This window comes from Patagioenas fasciata, chromosome 6, assembly GCF_037038585.1.
Source record: "Patagioenas fasciata isolate bPatFas1 chromosome 6, bPatFas1.hap1, whole genome shotgun sequence".
Lineage (NCBI taxonomy): Eukaryota > Metazoa > Chordata > Aves > Columbiformes > Columbidae > Patagioenas > Patagioenas fasciata.
In genome coordinates this window covers 13,355,242-13,377,431 of record NC_092525.1, presented here as the reverse complement: position 1 = coordinate 13,377,431, position 22,190 = coordinate 13,355,242, and the positions used below count along the sequence as shown (strand labels likewise).

The following is a 22,190-nucleotide window of genomic DNA, read 5'->3' as shown; positions in this document are numbered from 1 at the left end:
GAGGTCATCGCCAAGCAGCGTTTTACAAAGATATAAATTATAGGGCAAGCCATCCATTAAATGTTCTGTTACCTCATCTGAGAACACCTCCCTTTGTCACAGCCTAGTGACCTACCTGGATACAAACACACGCACACACCAAAATCTGCAAACACAAATGCTTAATTGGCTTGCTCAATAATTCACCTGATTTGTATTTAGACTGAAATTTTAACTGCCTCTGCTTTCAAGTTGAGCTCAACACCTGCACATGCATTTTCTAAGACTTTTTTGACTGCTTCTATGTGGATCAGCTCACACCAAACTGAGCCTAAACTACTGACTTGGGTGCAGCTCCCTGCAAGTGCTGGGGGCTCCACGAGGGAGGAAGAGGACCACGCTATACGTGTCATCTACATAAAGATATACGCTATTTATGAAAAAAGGAACCAGTAATCTAACTAAAAGGTTTTTATGGACATTTATGCTGATTTCAGAAGAACATACAAAAGTGTTAAATTGCCATTCCAAAGCAAAGGACAGATTCTCTCAGATTTAGTGCTGACCGTGACCTACACCCCAGATCCTCAGTGAAAGCTGGGCATCTGGCCTGACCTTTTAACTGACACGCTAAGACACCAAGTGTGTACATCATTTAGTGCTGATGATAAGTTCAGGCACTTACCCACTTAATTATTATTTCAATTATTGCAATATTATTTCAAAAACATTATTTTAAGTGTTATCCTACTGAGCAAATCGCCTTCTTCTAAACTTCATTATTTTAACAGTCTTATCTCTTATAAATTATTTTAATTTTGTTGATTCATGACAGCAAGTTTCTGAAAAAGTAATAAAAATAAGCTAAATAATCAACAGCTTTCAGCAGAACGACTTAACTACTGGACAGAGTGTAACTGTAAAAAATTACTGGCAAAGGAGCAAGAGCAACACCTACCACAGATTTGGGTTTGCTGACCGCCACCAGGTTGGCCAGAAAATCTTCATCGTACAGCTGGCTAAAAACATGGGCATCGTAAGCCACCGTTATGGAGATTTCTTCCATCATTTTGCCGGCAAGCTGGTGTCAGCGGCCAGAGCAGGTTGAGAACGCACGGTGAGCCTTGGCTCAGGCCCGTGGCCGTTGCTCACACCCACCTGAAGAAGCTGACGAGGAAGGAGTGTCACCGCAGAAAATATGACCCAGCAAATCAGCTCCCGCGGGGGTTTTCCTCTCCACAGTGCCTTTTATTAAGGTTGGAAGCACATATGAAACACCTGCTCACGCTCCCAGCACCCAGCTTGCAAAAGGCATTTGCTCAAGTTTGGGGAAAGGCAGGGAACCTGTTTTAATTCCAGCGTTAGGCTGAAGATGAAAAAGCAGTAGCCAAACCAGATTAGTAATTAAGCAAGAAAAGATCCGTCAGTGCTTGACAGCAGGACCAGAATCACTTCTGTTCTTCGCAAACTTTGGAGCAATTGTTTATTCTTTATATCCAGTTTTCTCCCATGAATGCTGATATTCTTCTTAGCAGAGTCTCACTTTCCAATCAACTGCTTCTTCTGGCTTATTTGTAAATTCAGAGACTGCTGTAATGATGATTTCTTTCAGACATTCCTTGGCATTTTCTACAAGTTTCTAAATTTCGCCTTTAAAATCTTTAAAACCACTTCACTTCCACCTTCACACAGATCTGAAATGCATTTCGTGCCACGTAGACACTTGGATTTTAGGAAGAAGATGATGCCATCAAATCACAACCCTCCAAAAAGTCCTTCAGCTTCCATTTGTAATACAGGGTAAAACAGTCATGCAAAATGCGATGAAGACTGTGAGCTCTTCCTCAAATAAACTCACACCTCCACAAGTGAAATAAAAACAATTTATGCAATTTAAAATTTCCACAGTAGAAGGTGTTAAACCTGAATCTAGGACTGGCCTTTTTTTTTTAACCAAGAAGAGATAGATTTCTTGTCTATAAGTCCTAAACAGCGTAGCTGCCTTCAAATTGCTCCTGGATTTCCAATTAATTTATCTGACACAGAGAAAAAACAGCGCAAGGGAAAAAAAAAATCAGAAAAATAATTAAAAATCAATATTCTCAAAACTACAAATGAAAATCTAGAAAATAATAAGCGATTTGAAGAATAAACACAACATCCCCAAAAGAAACTCCAATCAGGAGACTCAGGCAAAGTAAAACTCCCAAGCAAATCAGCACTTCTGCTTTAACTCTTCCACTACATTTCTATCTTCTTTGGAAGCCTTTTCTTCTTCCTGGTGAAAAATCATACCTGCTCAAGAAACACAAATCATTTCAGCCCGTGCATTTGGCTCCTGAAAGAATATGTGCTGGATGCAGCAAATCTGGTAGAAATTTCCAGTTCAGGGTGCCTGTAGCATATGGTTACGCTCTCGCTTTCCAGAATAAACAGGGTCAGCCGCACCTTGCTTTTCTCTTTTTCCTGTGCTCCCGGAGTATCTTTATCAAAGATTATACAGGTATCTAAATAGCACCGGGTGCTATTTGCATTTCAATAGGAAACTTGAGCAACAGCTGTAGCGTACGGGATTAAAAGCCCAACATCTCTTCCTCTTAAATAGGGGGAGAAATTACATGTTATTGCTAGGAAACAGAGTTCTAATAGGCTTATGGCAAACAAAAAATGCAGCACTTGAGGTTAAATCCTTGAGACCAAAGCAGATTCTGATCATGCTTAACCCTTGCAGGCCAAAGAAAGGTATTTTTTCCTCGAAATGCACCTATAGTGCATTTTTAAAAGCTTTTCTTCAAAGGTTTTTTCCAGTTAATTCCCACGGCAGAGATCCTTTAGATTCCGATCCTGAAGCGATATCCAGCTCACGAGATCGCTCTCCGTGTCGCCCATACAAACCCCATACCTGCAGTGCTAAATCCCGCTCAGGTTTCCCCGAGTGCTTTCAGTGACCGCTTCCCCTTGCCTTTCGCTGCCCTGTGGGGTGGGTATTATTTTTTCTTGTCGCAAACTTGAGAAGGGCCAAGCTGCGGTGTTTGCTGCCGGGCTGCTCTGAGCTGTGCTGACAAAGGCACCTGTTGTAAGAGGTGAAGAAAGTCCCTTCCCACAACCCCTCCCGCTCCCCAGGCTGCCAACAGGGACTGACGTGACATTGGAACAGTCGTGTGGGCGCAGGGGAGAGAGCGGGCGGTGTAACAACAAACATCCCCGTGTTAATGAGACACCAATTTAACTCTGCAATAAGGGCAGGAGGTGGAGAATGCAAATTATCAGATGCACTCCGCAGCTGCAGCTACACAGATCCCTCCCCTGATTTAGCCAACAGGCATTTCTATTTTATAAGGAATTATGCACCAGAACCTATATTCCTTTTTTTTTTTTCATCTTAAACAGAACAGTTTTGATGATTTAACACCACTAAAGCTACATGCTACTATTGTATTATTGACCAGAAATTCTTCTGATATTTATTCTTAACAGAGGGCTTGTAATTTCGGCATCTTCTAACTAGCAATTGCAAGACCTAACAACTGATTTTTGACTTTGGCTAACGCATACCTTTGCTTTAAAAAGGATGTTTTTCAGTAGTTATTCCAAGCTAATGGAGCTGAGCTGCCCGCAGATCCCTACAAACCTGTGTTTTACATCTGTGTTAACAGTCTGTGCTATGCTCTGAATCAGCACACAAAATTATAAGTATTGAGCCAGTTAAACTAAATCTTTTGAGTTGAAGCAAATCTGTCCCCGCAGGCCCAGCGCAGCACCGGGGGACGGAAAGGAAAAGCCACGCAGAGAGATGCCCTGGGCCACCTCCTCAGGCCGCACCGCACGCTCCTGCCAGCATTTCAAATGCAGCCTCCCCCTCAGCCAGGGCTTCTGAGCGCTCGAGTGATGAATAATCTATCAAAAGACAATAAAAAGCACGTAATGCAACATCATGCTTCTTTAAAGCAAATAGCGCTGCTCTGTGTAACACCATGTCGACCATGCAGCCTTCCCTGAGGAACGGCAACACAGTCCCCTCCACGACACGGTTTTGGAAATCATACCTCCTCCAATGCAGGAATTTGCGGAGAAGCGGTTCAACCAGGCAGTCAGGATGACAGAGGAGAGCCAGCAGAAGGACAGGAGAGCTGCAGAAAACTGTTAACTAATTAAGGTAAGCAGCCCTAATTACAGTTGTTGCGATTTGTATGCTGGTGGATAATAGAAGTGAATGGAAAATTCCTGAATTGAGCAAACCGGTTAGCTTAGCAAAGCAGAATCCTGCTCGCTCCTGAGATAAATTCACTCTCACTCCACCCCCAGGAATGTCTTGCTGCTATCTGACGGGGAGAGGATCTTCTGATAGACGGGAAAGCATTACAGATGGGAGGGATGTGCAGCTCCTTGCTAAGCGCTCCCTTCCTGCCACCGCGTTTCTGAAACATAAAGGCGTTTTCTGCTGTTTGCTATTCATGTATTAATTAATCCGGGAAGATCACAGCAGTTTTCAGATAAGGAAACATAAAACTCCTTTCAGAGCACTTGGAATGGCATTTGGCCACCTTCAAGGGTGTTTTCCCCCAGACGGGGATGAGTAACGGCAATATCACGTTCTTTTCACAACTCCCTTACCCATTAACAACCTGTAAGAACTGTTTTGAACGTGACCAGCAAGTGTAATGCTGGGTTACAAGTCAAACATTGTCAGGCCCAACCCTTGGCCAAGCCTGTGCTGGAGCGGAAGGCCGGGAGCAGCTGCCTGTCCTCCGCAGGCCTGGTCATCCCGTATCACAAATAAGGAGCAGAGCATTTACTGCTGTGCTGGTGCAGCCTTTGAGAAGGCTGCGATTTTATTCAGAACTCTGTTCCAGTTTTAGACATCAGAAGATAAATACTTATAGATGTGCTTTTGGGTCCGAAGTGAGCGCTGAGCACTAAGCCACTGCTGGCAGGAGCACCCCGTACCATTGGGAAAAAAAGTTGCCAGGCTCAGGCTGATCTATAGTTCAGCAATTGCTTCCCTGTTTTTTTTTGTCCAAAGATGTGGGTGTATGCACCTGTGTTGCGCCTAAAATAATCCTCCAAATGTGTGGAAAAATCTGGGCTCCATGTGCTTTAGCATATGTACTTACATGGGTAAATCCTCCCAATTTGCGGCTATGCCGCATTCTCCCGATTTGAAAGCAGGCGAGGTTGTAAACTCATTTTTGCAGATTAAAGCCAGCAAAGCCACGGTGCTGGACAGAGCGCACGTTTCTCTGCTGGCGGTGGCAGAGGTCAGCGGGGCTGGAATTGCTGAGGCAAAGGCGTTCCCGACAAACGCGCAGGGGAAAGCTCCAACTTCGGAGTCTTCATTTTTGTTGCCAGCTCTGCCTCTTGAATAATTCACTCTAAGCAGGAATAACGGAGGAGGGCAGAACTATCGCCCTGGTCTCCTTCACTTACAGAAAAGCACCAACAGCAAAATCACTGCAAAAGCACGAGGAACCTTTACAAACACAGTCAGTGCATCTTTACAGATTAAAATGAATGTAGCAGAGAATACCCAGATTCCCCTCTGCCAGCCTCCCCAAATCAGCTGTGTGCCACTCAAAAAGCTGGTCCCACTCCCCAACAACTGCCGTGTAAGGATTTTCTTCCACAAAGTTCCTAGATGATCTTTAAATCTCACAAAAAGAAGTAAACCTCTTTGTAGTGTGAAAGGCAAGGCTAATAAAGGGTGGAAGAGCGGGCCAGCCGATAGCTCCCCAGCCTGCTGGAGGCCATTCCCTCTATTTTTAAAAGCATATTCTTCATTAATTCTGTTCTGTGTATTTGTTCTGTTTCTCAAAGAGATAGATATTAATGCTTGCAATTTCAAAGGGTTTGGGTCAAGTTTGTGCTTCATTTCAGGTTTTACATTAACGTGAAATTACAGCTAAACAAGTGCATGAAGCTGCCTAAAACATCCACCCATTTTGATTTCTAAAAACTATACAAATCTGAAAAAGCTTAAACAACAGCATAGCTGGGATGCCAGCCTACAGCTACATACTCAGCTCAGTCCATGCCAGATTATTTTAAAGCCTTTAAAATTAACTCATGACTCTCTTTTGATTTTTCTAATTTATTAATTTCTAATTTATGTTTTCGTGTTTCCTTTCCATAATGCTACTATCACTTTCTAAGGGCACTACAGATTATCTCCTCTCTTCAGCCAAGTTTCCTTTGTATGTCAACTGTCTGACAGAAACATCTGGCTTAGTGAACTTCCTTCTTGTCTGCTGAGAATTTGCATTAGAGTTGGGATGAATTTTGCTTGTTTGTGTTTTTCCAGAGGGCTCGGACCGGTCCCAGCTGCGGGCGCAGGTTATCCCAGGCCCCATGCAGAGCTGCGGTGGGATGCGCAATGGAGGCAGCGGGACAGGGAAAGAGTCGGATGCCCCTGAGCCAGTGTTGCTACCGTGTAAAAGGAATATTCACATCTTCTCACTGTTAGATTCTGGAAATCCTAGCTTTTGGCTGTTAAAAAAAACCGAGATTTTACTGGAGAGCTCTAGGACACGCAGCCCGATGCGCTCTGAGTGGGGCCGCACCACGTCACAGACACCCCTACAAAAGCCAGTCAGAAGGAAAAGCCAAAAATTCCCAAACTAAGAGCGTAATTTCCTGAAAAGCAGCAGGCTTCTGCCACCTCTTTCACTCCTTCTCTTCAGGGACCTGGTTTTTATCTCCTCCCAGTTCAGTGACAGCAGACACCCGTAAACTGCTCAACACCACAGCGGAGAGAGTGGGACCACAGACCAGGGACCTTCCGACCCCTGCCCAGGGCCGTGGCTGCATCTCTGCCCTCCCAGGCCAAGCCACAGACAGGTCCCTCAGCTGCTGAAGGGACAAACATTAGCAACCTGTTTGCCATTGTAGATGTCTCTGATATATATTCCCTAGGGCTGTTAATCCAACAACTGAATAATGCTTGCTTTTAAACCATGCAAATGGATTGAGAGCTAAATTCCATAATCACAGAATCACAGAATAGTTTGGGTTGGAAAGGCCCTTCAAAGCTCCCCGAGTGCCATCCCTGTCATGAGCAGGGACATCTTCACCAGCTCAGGTTGCTCAGAGCCCTGTCCAGCCTGGCCTGGGATGTCTCCAGGGATGGGGCATCCACCACCTCTCTGGGCAACCTGGGCCAGGCTCTCACCACCCTCAGGGGCACAATTTTCTTCCTTATGTCTGGCCTGAATCTCCCTCCTTTAGTTTAAAACCGTCACCCTTTGTGCTGTCACAACAGGACCTGCTAAAAAGTCTGTGCCCATCTTTCTTATAGGCCCCTGATGAGGTGAAAACAAAGTGATCTGAACCACCACTACTTGTGAAGTGTATTATAACCTTGTTGCATTCATCACTTCAACAGGTATTGGAAAGAAAACGAATGGGGTCAAGCAAGTTTTTCAAGATGATTAGCAGAGCAGTCATAGTAAGAGTGCTTTGCACTTAAAATGATACCGGTTTCTGGCCTGGTTTCAGTGGAGCTTGATTCAGCAATTTCACTCAAATAGCCCACAAGCTAAGGCAAGCAGAGCCAAATTTTATCAAGCAAAAGCTTCATCAGAGTAACAGAGCTAGTTCAGGCCTTGTACAAACAATAATTGCACAGCAAGTATATACCTGTATCGCTTCCTTCAGCCACGGTCTACTGTCATTTCATGTACAGCATATGATCAGCAAACAAAAGATCTTAATTAGCATCAAGTAGCACATGAAATAGTGACATCTGTCACATGAAGATACTCGCATTGGGACCCAGGACTCGGGGCTTCTCATTCAAAACCCACACGATTTACTTTCTTAAGGTAGATACATCTCTACAAATTCATCTCTCCCTTCCCAAAGAGGGATTAAGAGTCCTTATCTACCTCCCAGAGGAAGACTAAGAATGGTGAAATTTAGGAAGAACGCAAAGCTGTAAGTTGCATTATTAGTGGTGTTGTTATTATGCTGTTGTCTGACATGTTTTCTCCGTAGTGCTGTTCAATGTCTTATGAACGAGTCACGCTGCGCAGGGAGCTGGGACCCTGCAGCAGGGCACATTGACACAGTTACCTGGATGAGCCGTCTGAAGCACCCTGTATCACATCACATTTAGTATCTTTACTAAGCGTCACTTTGTACCTCTTCTTTAGTCCGGGACAAGAGGAAAACCAAAGAAAGAATGAAAAGCCGGAGAGCCAGGCATTATGAGAAAGTCTTGTACTCAATTAAAAGAAAATGGCAGGAGCTCAGCATGTCATCTGTCCATCCAAACCCCCAGAGCTGGCCAGGCACAAACTCACTATAATACATTCTGCTAGGCAATGATGAGGCCACAGCAAAGCCCCACCAAATTCTATGGCAACGTTTTCTGTGTGAAACCCTGGCAGAAGCCGCATGGAGAAGACATTTCTATGTGTAAATAGCGCAAGAGTAATGGCATATTCCCAAAACAAGACATAAATCTGCAGTATGATTGATTGGAGATGAGATAAAGGATAAATAAGACTGAAATGATGCAAGTGAGCAGGATATGGCACACAGTCTCAGCTAAACTGGACCAAACCAGACAAACTAGTCCCAGTATCTTGGTGGTTCAGGTATAAAAGAGTTTGATTGTGAGAGGTAATCTGGACCGAGGCATGCTGGAAGACTCTGAAATGAGATTATGTCATGCATGATACACTACAAGTACAAACGACTGATACTTTCCAGGAGAGCAGCACATCGCACAATGCTAAAATTAAAAATCAAAGCATTATCTTCGAGGTCAAAGCACAGAACGTAGCCAAAAAGTCCAGAAACAGCACTTGCTAGTGTATTTTTATACCAAAGACGCATTAGCAGGGATCTGATTCAGAAAGCATCTGACATGAGACGCGTTTGCTGGGAAAGACGGACGGCAGCCAAGTCTCGGTGCTCCCCTGGAACTGGCACAGGGCAGGTCCTGAGGAGGAAAGCGGCTCAGGGCCGTGCAAGCTGATCTGCCATGTAAGGCTCCCAGCAGCATCCCCTAATCTGAGCCTCACATTATCCTGTGCTGCTAAATCCCTGCTCATCCTCACGCAGTTCACTGAAAGGGAAATTCTGTTCCCACACGATGATTTGGGAGACAAACTATTTCGGTGCTTAACTGGGCTGATCTATTCTCCTACTGTGCAAATCTGCATCTGCGTTTAATGCTTCAAAATACCACTATGAGAAAAGCTTCTGTATTTTCATACAAATTAAAGACTAAGTTGTCTTGATTTGACTGTTAAGAAGCTTATTTTTAGAGCTCAAATGGTATGTACAGAGGGGGAGAGAAAGCAGGTTCTTACACAAGTTACCATAGAGCTCTCTCTGATAATGAGGTATTTCTTCAGCCATCAGAGACCTGAGATATTTCCACATACTCTTCTACCCTCCTCATTTGTCTTATCCCAAGTTTATATTTTATTTAAAATCTGGGCTGCACGTTTTGTATTACTGCTCCTAGTATATCCATGCAACTAAAAGAAATGAGACACGTCCTAAAAGAACTGATCAGGAATCGGTCCAGCTTAGCACAGCTGTGGCCAGAGAACACTTTCTCCTCGTACCCACAGGGTCCTGCCCAGGCTGGGCTCAGGGTTTCTGCCACGCAGGCCTGGGCTGTGCTCCCACTGAGCCCCCTCAACATCCAAATAAAGGGCTACATTGAGAGAAAATTGAGCCATAACTTCTAATTCTTGATTTTTAGCGTGTCTTTCATACAAGGGAAATGCTTAAGCAAAGGTCCGTCTGCAAGGAATGCAAGGGAAGCGTCTGTAATGAATGAGAACTAATTTTTGCTTGGTTTGAAGAAAAAAACCTCCACACAACAGTAAACAAACAGAACGTAATAAAATTTAGGATGATTTGCAAAAAGAAGATTTAAAAAAAAGAGATTCCTACCATAAAAATCCTCAATGTGTTTCCAAATCATACTTTTTCAATGATAAACATCGTTACTGTCACTGTTTGGAAAGTCAATCCCCTAAGCAAAGCAGGAAAAGTGCACTAAAAAAATGAAAAATTAAGAGATACCATTCTTTTGCATCTCTCAGTTTTGATGGTGGTGAGGAAGAGTAAGGCAGCAGTTTCAGCCTAGCACCCATCAATATTCAGAAAGGACACCAGTGATCAAATTTCACCTCTGTGTTTACGGTTCAAATTAATAGGGGGGAAATGAGTGTCTGTGTTTGTTCACTCATCTGGAGACTGAAAGAACCAACCCCGGGGGTTGTTTGCTTGCAACAATAGTGAGCTGCAACATTTCATCTGATCGTGTGAACATGATGCTAATCTGAAAATGAAGGAAAATTAATTGATAATAAACAAATCACTGACATCAAAAAGCTATATTGCTATCTCCATATGCATATTATATGTAATGTAAATGCAGGTGACCTATGTCATGGTTTGAAAGATCATAGATTTCCTTTTCTGCTGCACTTGTGGGAGAATAACTCAGTTTCTCATTACTCTTTAGCACTAATTACTCTTTAAAAGCAGTGAAGGATTTGATCACCTTTCTCAGCCATATGAGGGTTGTCTCTTGGAATGCCACACCATTGTTTTCTTCTCCGGATATGTCTCACTGCAGAACTTTGCAAGAACCTGGAGAACTAAATATGGACTTAGCGACACTGCTGGGACTGGAAGAGTTGCCTGAGGATTGGTGATGGATTCAGCAGCACATTGACTGGGCTCCTCCAGTTTTAAGGAGACTGAAACAAATGAGTGACACAGCGTATCCCTGACACGGCAGTACTGACATTACTGAGACAGACAGTATCTCTGTTGAACCATTTTGGGGAAAAAATAAAAACAAAAGGACAGTTACCTTAACACCACTTAGGACTATGAAATTGAGAAAGACCAGAAACATTTGAGTCAGATTTTTATCTCTGATAATGGAGCATAACAGCAGCAAGAGAAAAAGCTCACGGTGAGCTAAAGATGGAGCAGCCTGCCTTGGCCACCTGTTATCAGCAGTACATCACAAAACATTCCAGTTATTTTGTTGGGCAATACTATATTTTTATTCTCACTTAAAAATATATATATCAATCTGTTGACTCAGTCTTTTTACACATACCTGAAACAACTTCTCAGAGCAGCAGAAGTTATTCCTGGGCATCTGAATGGTTCTAAGGCTCCTCTGTTTTGTTCACAACTCCGCTTAGAGAATACTTGAGATAACTTAACTACTTGCCCAAGCACATTTCTGAGCTCTACGTGAATAACAGCACCAAAATGTACGTGCTAACACAAACAGGACAACTCGGCGTGTGAAATCTCAACCATATTTTAAACATACACAGAGCCGCAGGTCAGCAAACGTTTTATGATCAACATTACTCTGGATGCGCATAAAAAGTGACGGATGTGTGTCGTAAATGACACAAAGACCAAAAGTTCATTTTGAAATAAATCAGAACAGAGAATGAGCACTCTAAACCACTCTCAGAAATATTTTCGTTTTCCAAATGAGTAATTCAATGCTTAAGGCAAATAAGGGGAAAATTAAATGTGGACTTAAATCATCACCTTCCTCATCTTGCTTTTATGTAAAAAAGTTACATTTGGCCTTATGCACAACCCTGGTTCTGCAGGACTGCATGTACAGAAACAAGTGTTCACGTGCTTCTCTGTGCTCTTCTCCGGAGAGGGGATGCTAACGGATGGATCATCAAAGCAGAAAAGTGATCTTTTTTCTACCAAAAGGAAGTCCATGACGAAAACTACAAGAGATAGACAAAGAAGCTGCCAGTCAGTAGCAGCCAAAGGCAGTAAGGAGAGGACCAAAAGGCAACAGCTATGGAAGGAGCGTAGTCTGGAGACTCAGCTTGTTAGGGGAAAAAAAAAAGGAAAATATAGTTTGGTACGTTTGTTCCAAATAAATCTCTACAGGATTCATCATCGCTCTCACGGCACAGTATTGTATTGGAGGAAAGCTACAAAATGTCAGAGTTCATGAGAACATGCGACTCGTTTCTGGAGCCTTTACTGCAGAGCAGGGCAGTTCTTTCATCACAGTTACCAAGTCCAACGCTGATGCTGATGTGACCGATGCTACCACAACAAATGCAGCCAGGCTCTGCTGCTATGGTGTATCCACTCAGTGCTTTCCTCATTGTGAAAAGCGATTCAAAACACATCTGTTTTTTGCTCTGCAAGGAGGTTCTCTGGTGACACAGGACAGAACAGCACACAAACCACTTCCACCTTGTCCCCTTTTGGGAGGACGCCTGGAACAAATGGCAGGGTAACATCGTCACTCCTGTCTGCTCTCCTCTATCCACCTGCAGCCACTACAAACGCCCTGACAGTTTATCTACAAACACTCCACCAGCAACCTGCTCCTCTCCTTGATATAATTTAAGGCAAATCTATGCCCTGGCTGGGATCCCAACCCCACCCCACAAAAATGCAGTTGTTCCTGCAGAACCGCCTCTCCAGCGGGGCTTTTCCCACCATCGCTGGCAGGGGAAGGACAACCATCTTTTCACTCTTTGCTGATCTAGTTACGCTACAAGAAACCTGGAATGCGGACAGGGCTGAAGATAAAAGCAGCCAGAAAAGTCAGCAGAAAAATGGCTTAAAGCCAGCTTTGTTCTGACCCTTTTTCTCCCTTCGAGGACTGTTGGGACCAGACTCCCAGCTTCCATCTCATACCGGGTACAGCTACACCTTGAAAATACACCCCTGGATGCCACTCCAGCTCGGCAAATATCATGAGGAGTTTGCTCAGCTGATGAGCAGGAACAGCAGTAAAAACAGGGTAGGGGATGGAGTTGGAGAGAAGACAAACAGATACGCAAGTAAAGGCACCCTGCTGCAACTCGGAGGCGTTCGGCTCAGCTTCCACCTTATGGAAGAAATCTGTTTAGCTAAATAAATAAATAAGCTGTATAAGTAAATAAATAAGAAGAAGGGTGGGCAGCAGGAAAGCAGCTAGACTGCGGCCCCTTCCGATTTTTGGAGGTTGCTTAGCAACAGGCTGGCTGCTGCAGGGCTAAAGTAGCACGAAATTAGCAGCTTTTCAGCAAAAGACAAATTGGATGTGGAACTGGGGAGGTGGCAGGGAGGGGAAAAGCGTGAGCTGGGAGCCTGACATGGGGGGCAGCTTTTAGCACCTCCTGAGCGTGGGGATCTTTAATTAACATGGCCAAGGGGCTTCGCCCTGCCTGGTGCTGATAAATTCCAAAGTGCGCCCGGCAAGTTAATAATTCAATCTTGATTAAAATTATGTCCGTTACGCTCACCTCATGGGTTAATTACTTATTAACGGTCTTAAATAGCTCAGACCCAATCATATCAGACTACCCTTGATATATTAGCGCCGTCTGACTATATACCACATTTTCAGTTGCAGAGTTATCAATTATATTTCCCATTATTGCAGCTCTAGGTTATCTCGCTCCCATCTCTGCATTTACGTAAGGAATTTGCTCCCTGTGAATCCTTTGAGTAACTGAATCTCAACTGTGTACATCCACTTGTTCTGCTCAAATAATTCCTTTAAATCACATTGCTTCTCTAGCCTTCTGGAACAACCCAGAAGCCACACATAGACAGCAGCTATTAGAAAGGACTGAGTAATGACAACAGCAAGAACAATGCTTCATGGAAGACTTAAATACGCGTTTTGAATGAAAGCTATTTCTGGGTCATTTAACCTGGGGCCAGACTGTACCAGTTAATTGTTTTCCACAGCTAAATGTGTGTGAAGCTGGTCCCTGGCAGCAAGACCCCGGATGGCACACGATCCATGGACGGTGACTGGGTCAGCACTGATGCTAAGTGGCTTGTCCAGGCACTAAACTGGAGGGGGACAGGAAGCACACACTCGCCTTTTCCTCTACTTTGTACACACACACAGAACAGTGATAACTTCTTCTCCTTATTTACAGACGAGTTATATTCGTGTGGCACTTAAACAGACTAAGACCTATCTAGAGGCCTATGTGTGAACCAAACTGGCTTGGTGCAGGGAAACTTCTCACCTACATTTCATCCTCCTTAGTGCCCCACCACAGCACTTAACCACTCCTGCGGTGGGGTGGGGTGTACAGGAGCCATCACCAGTTCCCTAGGCAGTAAATTCAGTATTATTGAGCAGGTTGGCTGGTTTCAATCCTTGTAATTTTCAGTGTGATTTCTGGGTCCTTGGGGGCTGCACACAGAGACGCCTTTGGCAATGTTTTGTTTTCCTGTGTCTGGGTTTGGAAAGCAGGCAACTGAGGCTCACCGATGTGGCAAACACTTAGGAGAGATGCCCTCCACTTCCTTAATGAGCTTATTAAGTGAATCTATGAAAGGTGTAATGAGGAGTCTTGGAGGAAGAAACACAGTGAGATAACTGACCGTTCTGAGGTATTCCTAGTACCTGCATGCAAGAAAGCAACTTGTGTGCTACAATAGCTAACTGGGAACGATGTGATCATGTTGCTGGAGAAGCACATCAACCTACAACACCTTGACACTTTTTCACAGCCAAATTAGCTGTGCCTGAGCATACAGCTTCACCGTCTGCTTCAGCTTCTCGGCCTCCAAACAAGAGACAGTAAAATCCTGCTTCACGGAGCTGTTGTGATACATTGATCTCTGGGGTATTTGGATAGTCAAGTGTCTGGTGAAACTCTAAGTGCTCCCTGAACCTTAACAAAAATGAGCGGCTGAAGTGAGACAGTTTTGCTTTAGGTCTCAAGAACCAAAGACTGTATCAAAACTCAAAAGGAATTTTATTCTCCGCTTTCCTAAATGAGTCCTTAAAACGTGCATTCCAGGATTTGTCTCTCCAGAGAGATTAAAATATAAAATATACAAAAATATACCAGATACCAGGCATACAGCAACCAGCTCACATCACTTTCCACCACACAGGATTTTATTTAAGAGGTTAACTATGACGCAATACCACCCATTTTCCAATGCTCAGCGCCATTTTATGGGAGTGGTACTGCTTGCAGAGCTAGCTGCTGTGTGCATTGCCTTTTAGAGCTGGCTTACTAAAGCCATATAGTTGTATTAGCAAAGCACAAGGCTCAGCTTAATACAGATGGGCTGCGGGGTCCCTCGCCCGGGTAGCGTCAGTCCCAGCAGGACCCACAGACAGGGCGGCCGCTCAGCCCCGACACGAACCCAGCACAGAATGAGTCAGGGGAGATCACAAGTACTGGAAATTACCAGAGACTTAGCACATGATGGCACAGACAAGCCTGAATCTTACACTCTAATCGTGTTTTAAGAGCAGAAAAAGGGGAAGTGGGAAGAACAAATAGGATTTTGAAAGAGAAGATGTACTAAAACACATGCTTATTTTTCTTAAAATGGCACTCTCTGTCAACTGCCATGGTTTCCACACTTTCAGAATTGAATTATTGTAATTACTTCCTATTATATTTAGACAAGGTCACGAAAAACGAAAGCTCCATACCTTCCCACGTTACAGTCTGCTCTATGTTCTTCACACTCCTGCAGTAGCCAAGTCTCCTCCTCTGATGTCAACAAATTTGCCCTCAGAATAAAATGCTGGTTTAGCGTCATTAGTGTAGACTAAGGTACATTAAAATGTTAAGAGCCATCATTACTGATCTTTCCGAGAAGCCTTCCAGAGCACAGATGTTTTTATCTTCTTGCTAATCCTTATAAATTCACTTTATATCATAAAAGTAACAAAAAGGAAACAAATAGGAAACCCAGACCCATGTGACCTTACAAGAGGTGCTTGTTCTACCTGTCCTCATCATTGAGAAAGGACGTGTTAAAACCTTCACATCAAGGACTCAAAAATATTTACCAGTTTTTTCCATCTCTCCCTGTGCCCCCAACTTCCTGTGACACTATATAATCTTGTGTAACGTTCCTGTACGAGGGACCAAAGGCTGAAAATCCACAGGGCATACAGGTAAATAGTTCCCTTGTTTAACCAGGTAGCCTGTAAGAAATGCTTGTGACAAAGTCCTTCAAGACATTACTGTCACTGATACTTTGTGGATGGGTCTGTCACTCTGCAGCTCCTTTCCCGCTGCCTTCAGCCACTGGGGCCTCAGCCCATGTCTAGAGGAGAAGCTGCTTGATGGGAGAGAGATGGGTGAGAGCAGAACACACCATGGGCTCTGGCAGGGCCCACAACCAGCCATCAGCTCCTAATTCACCTCAGCAATTAGCACTGTGTCTTTGACAAAGCCTTTTGCTTCAGGCTGGGAGGTTGTCTGCTGTCAGAGAGTAAGAGGAGAAGGTTTTCAAGGGGTACCAAGTCCAGGCAGCATCTGCTTCCCCTTCACATCTTCCCAGCCCTGACCAGGAGCATCTTTGCCAGGTCCTTAAGCACCTGGGTTTGTCAAATCAGCTAGAGATGATGGCTCTGGTGCATCTCAGGGCAGAGAAAGAAAACCACATTATAAAAAAGGATCCCCCGGGCTGGAGAGTCACCGCCTTTGCCAGAACCCCTCGTCAAATCACCTGGCTTGGGAACACCAACTCTCCCAATGCTCTTTCTTACCCTATGTCCTTCCTGCTCTGAAAGGAACACATGCTGCTTCAAGCTGTGCTTAGAAAAGGGAAAAACAGAATAAATACCCTTGGAGGAAGTTCATTACAACACAAACCTAAAGTTCACTTTGTGTGAAAGAGAAAAGATGGCCAAATTTGCCTCTGAGCTTCCCACTGCTATTAAAAGCAACGGGATTTGTGTCTATTCGGCCGGTGTGAGTACGACGGTTTGGGTGAGCCGCTGTAAGGAAGAAAACTGAGTGCTGGGATTTCTGATCTGCAGGCACCAAACTGCAGCTTCTTTCAGCAGGACAGCCCCTTTCATTTCTACCTTGCAAACAAAGCAATCGCACTCACTGTCTTCAGCGCTATTTAAAATTTGTAAGTAAAGCAGCAGTGACAAGATGATTAATTTTTTTTTCCTCATTTGTGACACATCGGGTAGATTGCAAAGTCATCAACACTAACAGCATGACAAGAAATTTCTCATGTGTCACTGACGGTGGGAAAAGAGCCCAAAGTGGGGAGAACAGTTTATCCGAAGGCACAGGCGTTTGGATGCAGCCTTTGGGAGAGCGGGAGCGTGTGAGCAAGCAGAACAAAGCACCCTCGTTAGGCAGCGGGGAATCAAAGCCCTGATCCCTTTCCAATTTCTTCCACCACTCTTGACCAGCTGACGTATAATCGATATTCCCCACTGTGTAAAGGCGGAGTATCCCAGGTGGCACAATCAGCTGGCTTACTCAGAGCGCCGTGAAATCGTTCCTCGTGAGGATGTACGATACGGTCATTGATCTTCTGCTCTAAGCTGTTCAGACAATCACTTGACTCCGCTAAGAACTTTAGTTATAATTTAATTTCTTTTATTTTGTAGGCCAAGGCGTAACCTCTGAGCGTCGCCAAGCTATATCAGCCCCAGCATATTCCTGGTACTGGAAGTTCGCCTGTATTTCTTACGTGGGAAAGGAGCGATGAGGACCCCCCTCCAGGTTGGTGCAACATGCTGGGCTGTGGGGCTGCTGAAGCTGCTGAAGCTGAAGCTTTGGCAGCTCTGTTGTCACGGTAACACGGTGACTCAACCTGACACGCCGTGTTTGGGCCTGAGCCATTCACACAGACACCATTCGTGCAGGCAGATTATTTATTATGCTGATTCATTACTCAGAGATGAGATTTTTTTTGGTTTTTCATGGCTTTTGACTAACTTCACCTGCAGAATCACATTTTAGTTAAGAAGCATTGTCAAGGAAATTGCATTAATTAAGCAACGGAAGTTGAAAGAATAATAAACAGATACAATAACGTAACGAGGATCCTATCTTCATCTGCTGCTTGAACAATTGAATAGAAAAACAAGATACACTGTCAAGGCTTCCCTGCAAACAGACCCACAATGATGTTTTTTAACTTCTTCCTATGTTTACTGCACTACTTACTCTCCACAAGAGAAACAAGGCTGTAATATGGTACAAATAAAAGCAACGAACTGCAGGAAACCAGAGAATCCTGAAGCAAAGCAATAAGGAGATCTTTAAAATGTGAATATTGCCCTTTGGAAACACCCAGCTAAACTTCTACTCCAGTAGGTACATATTGTGTAGATAACAGCCAATTACCCCTCACTGAATTTGACTTCAAACAGTATCAATAATGGCAAAAATAATGCCTGGGGTTTGTAATGGAAAGTTCTTAATAGGGACTTCGATTCTGAAAGCTACGGTCACTGCAGAGCTCTGCATTTATAAAATGCATATGGCCATCTTTCTATACTTAGTTTTGTCTGTTTGCTATTTTCAGGGAAATTCAACTGCAGGTGCCTGAGAAATCAAACACCAGCAAAAATGCGTAAAGACTCTGTCCCCAGCATCTTTATTTGCAAAAGCTCTGGGGAATAAAAGGGGGAACGCTGTTAGGCTTTGCCTTTTTTTTTTCCCTCCAAGTTATTTTGAGAAGTTTCGCTTTAGGTCTTAGTAGAGCATGGTGCTTCCGGATTTGTCACCTTATTTAATTTGACAAAAATGAAACAAATGTCTGGTCCCTGCTGTTCTCTGTGCTACACTGAGAATGAATCACTGTTTTTCTCCCCAAAGCCACTGCACACTCCACACTACCTGAGCTTTCTGTAACACAGTCACGACTTGTTTCCAATAACTTCAGTTTTAAATTCCATAAACTTCTGCAGAAATAAAACCACCATAGCATTTCTGAGAAAGACGCATAAAGGCTGATCAAATATGACACAAGTTTCTTTGGTTTTAGGAACTGAGTTCAAAAAATATAAAGACATAATATTCTTCAGGGTCCTGCAGTTTAAGAGCTGTCACAGACAACACAAAGCCTTAGGCTAGCAAGGGTCACCGCATCTTGGCCCCAGGGTCTTTTGTAAGTAAACCATAGATTTCCTCTGAATTACCACTACACTACTTACTGCTGAGACATTCCCTGTTTCCTCACATCTGGTTGCTTGACAGAGGTCCAAGAGAAGCACAGATGAATTTTCACCTCCACAGAGATTTTCCATCTTAAGCCTCAACAGCCTTGTTGATGTTGAAGACAACAGCAGGAACACATCTTGGCCAACATTACTACGAGGCACAAAGCTCATTTCTGTGCATTTCTTCATCTATATTTTTACCCAAATGTCTTTCTCCACAAAAAGTGAAAGCCTGTGGTTTTGTTCCTTCTCATTATGGCCATAAGCGCTGACCCTGGAATACATTTATTATTCCTCTACAGCCTCTTCTGCATCACAGAAGCATCTCCGAAAACGAAAGCATCTTCCTGTGAACACAAGGCACTGCAAACCTGTCACAGTCTTTTTCTATATTCAAACTCAAGACATCCCTCAGATAAATCAGTTACAGGTTCCTGGGTCTGCCTCCTTCAAGGGAAGAGGGAGTTTAGGCTTTCCCTTCCAAAGAACAACCAAGATGACTATTTGCTGACAATGGTAACTCTAGACACACAGACCACTGGAGGTAGAAAGCTTTTTATAGAATATTTTAACGTGTCACCTTATAGCAGGTCAGTCAATCCCCCAGCCAACCTGCATCTGGGATTTAAATGTGTCCGGTTCAGCTTGGAAACATCTTCAGTTCCTCTGACTCACAGAGCTGAGATATTTTCGACAAATCACAGCAACGATGGCACAAGACAGAACTGTCAAAGAGTGTGTGACTCCCTGCCACCTTCACCTATTGCTTTCTGGACTGTTTTCAAAATCGAGGATGGAAAGGAGCTGATATTCACTCAGTGGAAAGGGCCAGTTACAAGAAGCTTAAGCCAAAAGACCTGAGTATGCTTCCCTTCTGGGGTTCTGCAAGAGAAAACATCTATCATCCTGGAAAGCTGTGACTCCTCACTGCACGAAGCTGAACGAAACAAAATTCAGAATCTTACCCCTCTGGGACCTGCTGGGCTGTGGAACAGATCTCAGATGTCCCCCTCACCTGACTGAATTCAAGCACTAATACTTGGGCCAAATCTTTTTACGACACACACTGCAATACAATTGCTGGAGTACAGACAATGAATATTTCTATTTATTCTTCCACCTCAAACTTTTATAGTTCTCTAAAGATCCTAATTTTCAACACTCTCCTTGGTGATGCCATTGCTCATGCAAGTACAAGTACACATGCCAACAACTGACTAGTACAAAGACATCAAAATATTTGTACTCCATTTGCAAAGCTGCTTTAGATGGTTAAAATGCGATTGTATTTCATTATTGATAATAAAATCCTGTTCTTCCCTCTTGATAATTATTGTATATATACATTATTTCATTTACAAGGATAACATAGTGCAAATGAAAAAAAAAAACCCAACAAGAAAACAAACTACTAACAAACAAAACCAAAAACCAATCAATGACAACAACAAAAAAAACCCCAAAACAAAGCACAAACAAAAACACCCAAACCAAATCAAACCAAAACCCCATCAACTGAACAGTTTTACTAATGCTTAAATGCCATGAAAATTGAAGTTCGCTACCAGGCAACATGTCTGCTCACTGGAGAGCCAGGCATGCAGAGTTCTAATAAATAAGAATTTCATGGCTGAAGGTGAGTTTTTAAATGCATGACACTTTCTACGTTGTTAACACTTATTACCAAGATGACAACATTTAATGTCCAGATGCACTGTAGCCACTTTAATCTGACGTTCAGGTGCCAGTTCACTGTGCTGTGCCACGAAGCCAAGCAAGAGGGAGGCTGAAAACAGAGGAGATACTACAAACCATGACCCTCCTCACCACCACAATAGGATCCTGCACTTTGGAGATAACAGCGCAGACATAATGAGTGGAATTGATCATTGGCTTTTAACGAGAAATCGCATCCAGGCTCCGCAGGGTTTTCTATAGATCTAAACACAATCCTTTTCAATTTGGTTTGGCCTTTTCTTGAGAAGGTGATAAATGAGCAATTTCTTTCCTGTCCTTTATACTGGAAGATTAATTAGATACATCACCGGTAGAACCAAAGGAATAAAAAGGGTGTGCAGTTTCAGGGTCTTTCTGCAGTCCTCTCCTTTGCATTTCTGCTGTATTTGTGTTACCACCTCTCACAACAGCAAAAACCCCTCAGTATCTGGATAAATACACATATATACATGCAAGCACTAAGAGAGAGAAGGCACCAGAAAGAAGAGAGCAAGTGAGCTAATTTTACTCCTTTCCATTGAAGCTCACATAAATCAATATATAATTCGCTGTTAAACCATGGCTGCAAAAAATTGCTTCCTGATAAAACAGCAGCAGAGGTGTGAATAAAATAATTCACCCACATCAGTAACGTGTGAGCTTCAAAAAAAAAAAAACCAGTTTGAATTCCAACATTATTAAAGTAAATCTGTTTTAACACTATACAAAGAACAATTTTGAAATGAGAAAAAGCTCAGCACAGCTCCTGCCACCTGCACCTGTTCTTTTTGGAACCCAGGAAGGATCGATAACCTTGTCAGTGCAGTGACAGGTGACAAAAACGCGTGTGTTTGCTTTGCACTGAAAAAGGCGTGGGTTTTTTTTTCCTCAAGGCCATTGGCTTCTCTCACCTAAGGTGCTGAGAGCAGCACCCCTGTACTGCTGCTGGGGAGCCTGATTTCCTGCAAAGAAGGGGTGATTTACTTCTTCTTACAAGAACTTCAACACACCAGGTCTTTCCTGCCAGTGATGATGATGGAGGATGAGACAAGGAGTCACTGCAACCCCTGAGCCGCACAAAATAAGGTATCATTACAGCTGCTGCCCCATCAACAGAAAAATCATTCCTGTAGGTTCATTTACTCAGTTCCAGCATCACCCATCCCATGTGTCCCACCCCACTGGGCACGAGGGGTGAAAACCCCGTTAACCTCCCAGCACCTCTCCACTATACTCAACTTCGTGGCATTTCCAGACCTGCAATGTAACACATTTTGCATGTTAGCTCTGCCCGGTTTCCAAATATCGGTCACAGAGAAATGGGCACAACTGAATTCACCTCAGAACTGTCAAACCAGGAAATCTTTATAGGGAGAAAACCTCCCAACAAGACCTTCTCCCATCCTACAACTCAGCCGACTGAAGGCAGGCGTAAGAACACAAGCGATAGGCTTCCTATGGTAAAAATAAAAGGCCATTACAATTTCTTTAGGACATACACAGATCTCTACAAGAAATATTGCATTACAAGACACAAAAGGCAACGGAGGCTGATTTAGCGAGT

At 43.6% G+C, this 22,190-nt stretch overlaps 1 protein-coding gene across 9 annotated transcripts in view; it reads right to left on the bottom strand.

Moving 5' to 3' along the window:
- Nucleotides 1–22,190, bottom strand: part of RABGAP1L (RAB GTPase activating protein 1 like) — a 238,084-nt gene that overhangs the window by 27,492 nt on the left and 188,402 nt on the right. Inside the window, exon 1 of one of the 9 annotated variants that reach the window (XM_065842084.2) lies at nucleotides 938–3,030. The exons of the other annotated variants lie outside the window; for them this stretch is intronic. Within the exon in view, the coding sequence (XP_065698156.1) occupies nucleotides 938–1,048 (111 nt within the window). The 5' untranslated portion in view covers nucleotides 1,049–3,030. Of the gene's footprint in view, nucleotides 1–937; nucleotides 3,031–22,190 lie in introns of those variants that run through there. 9 annotated transcript variants of the gene reach the window in all.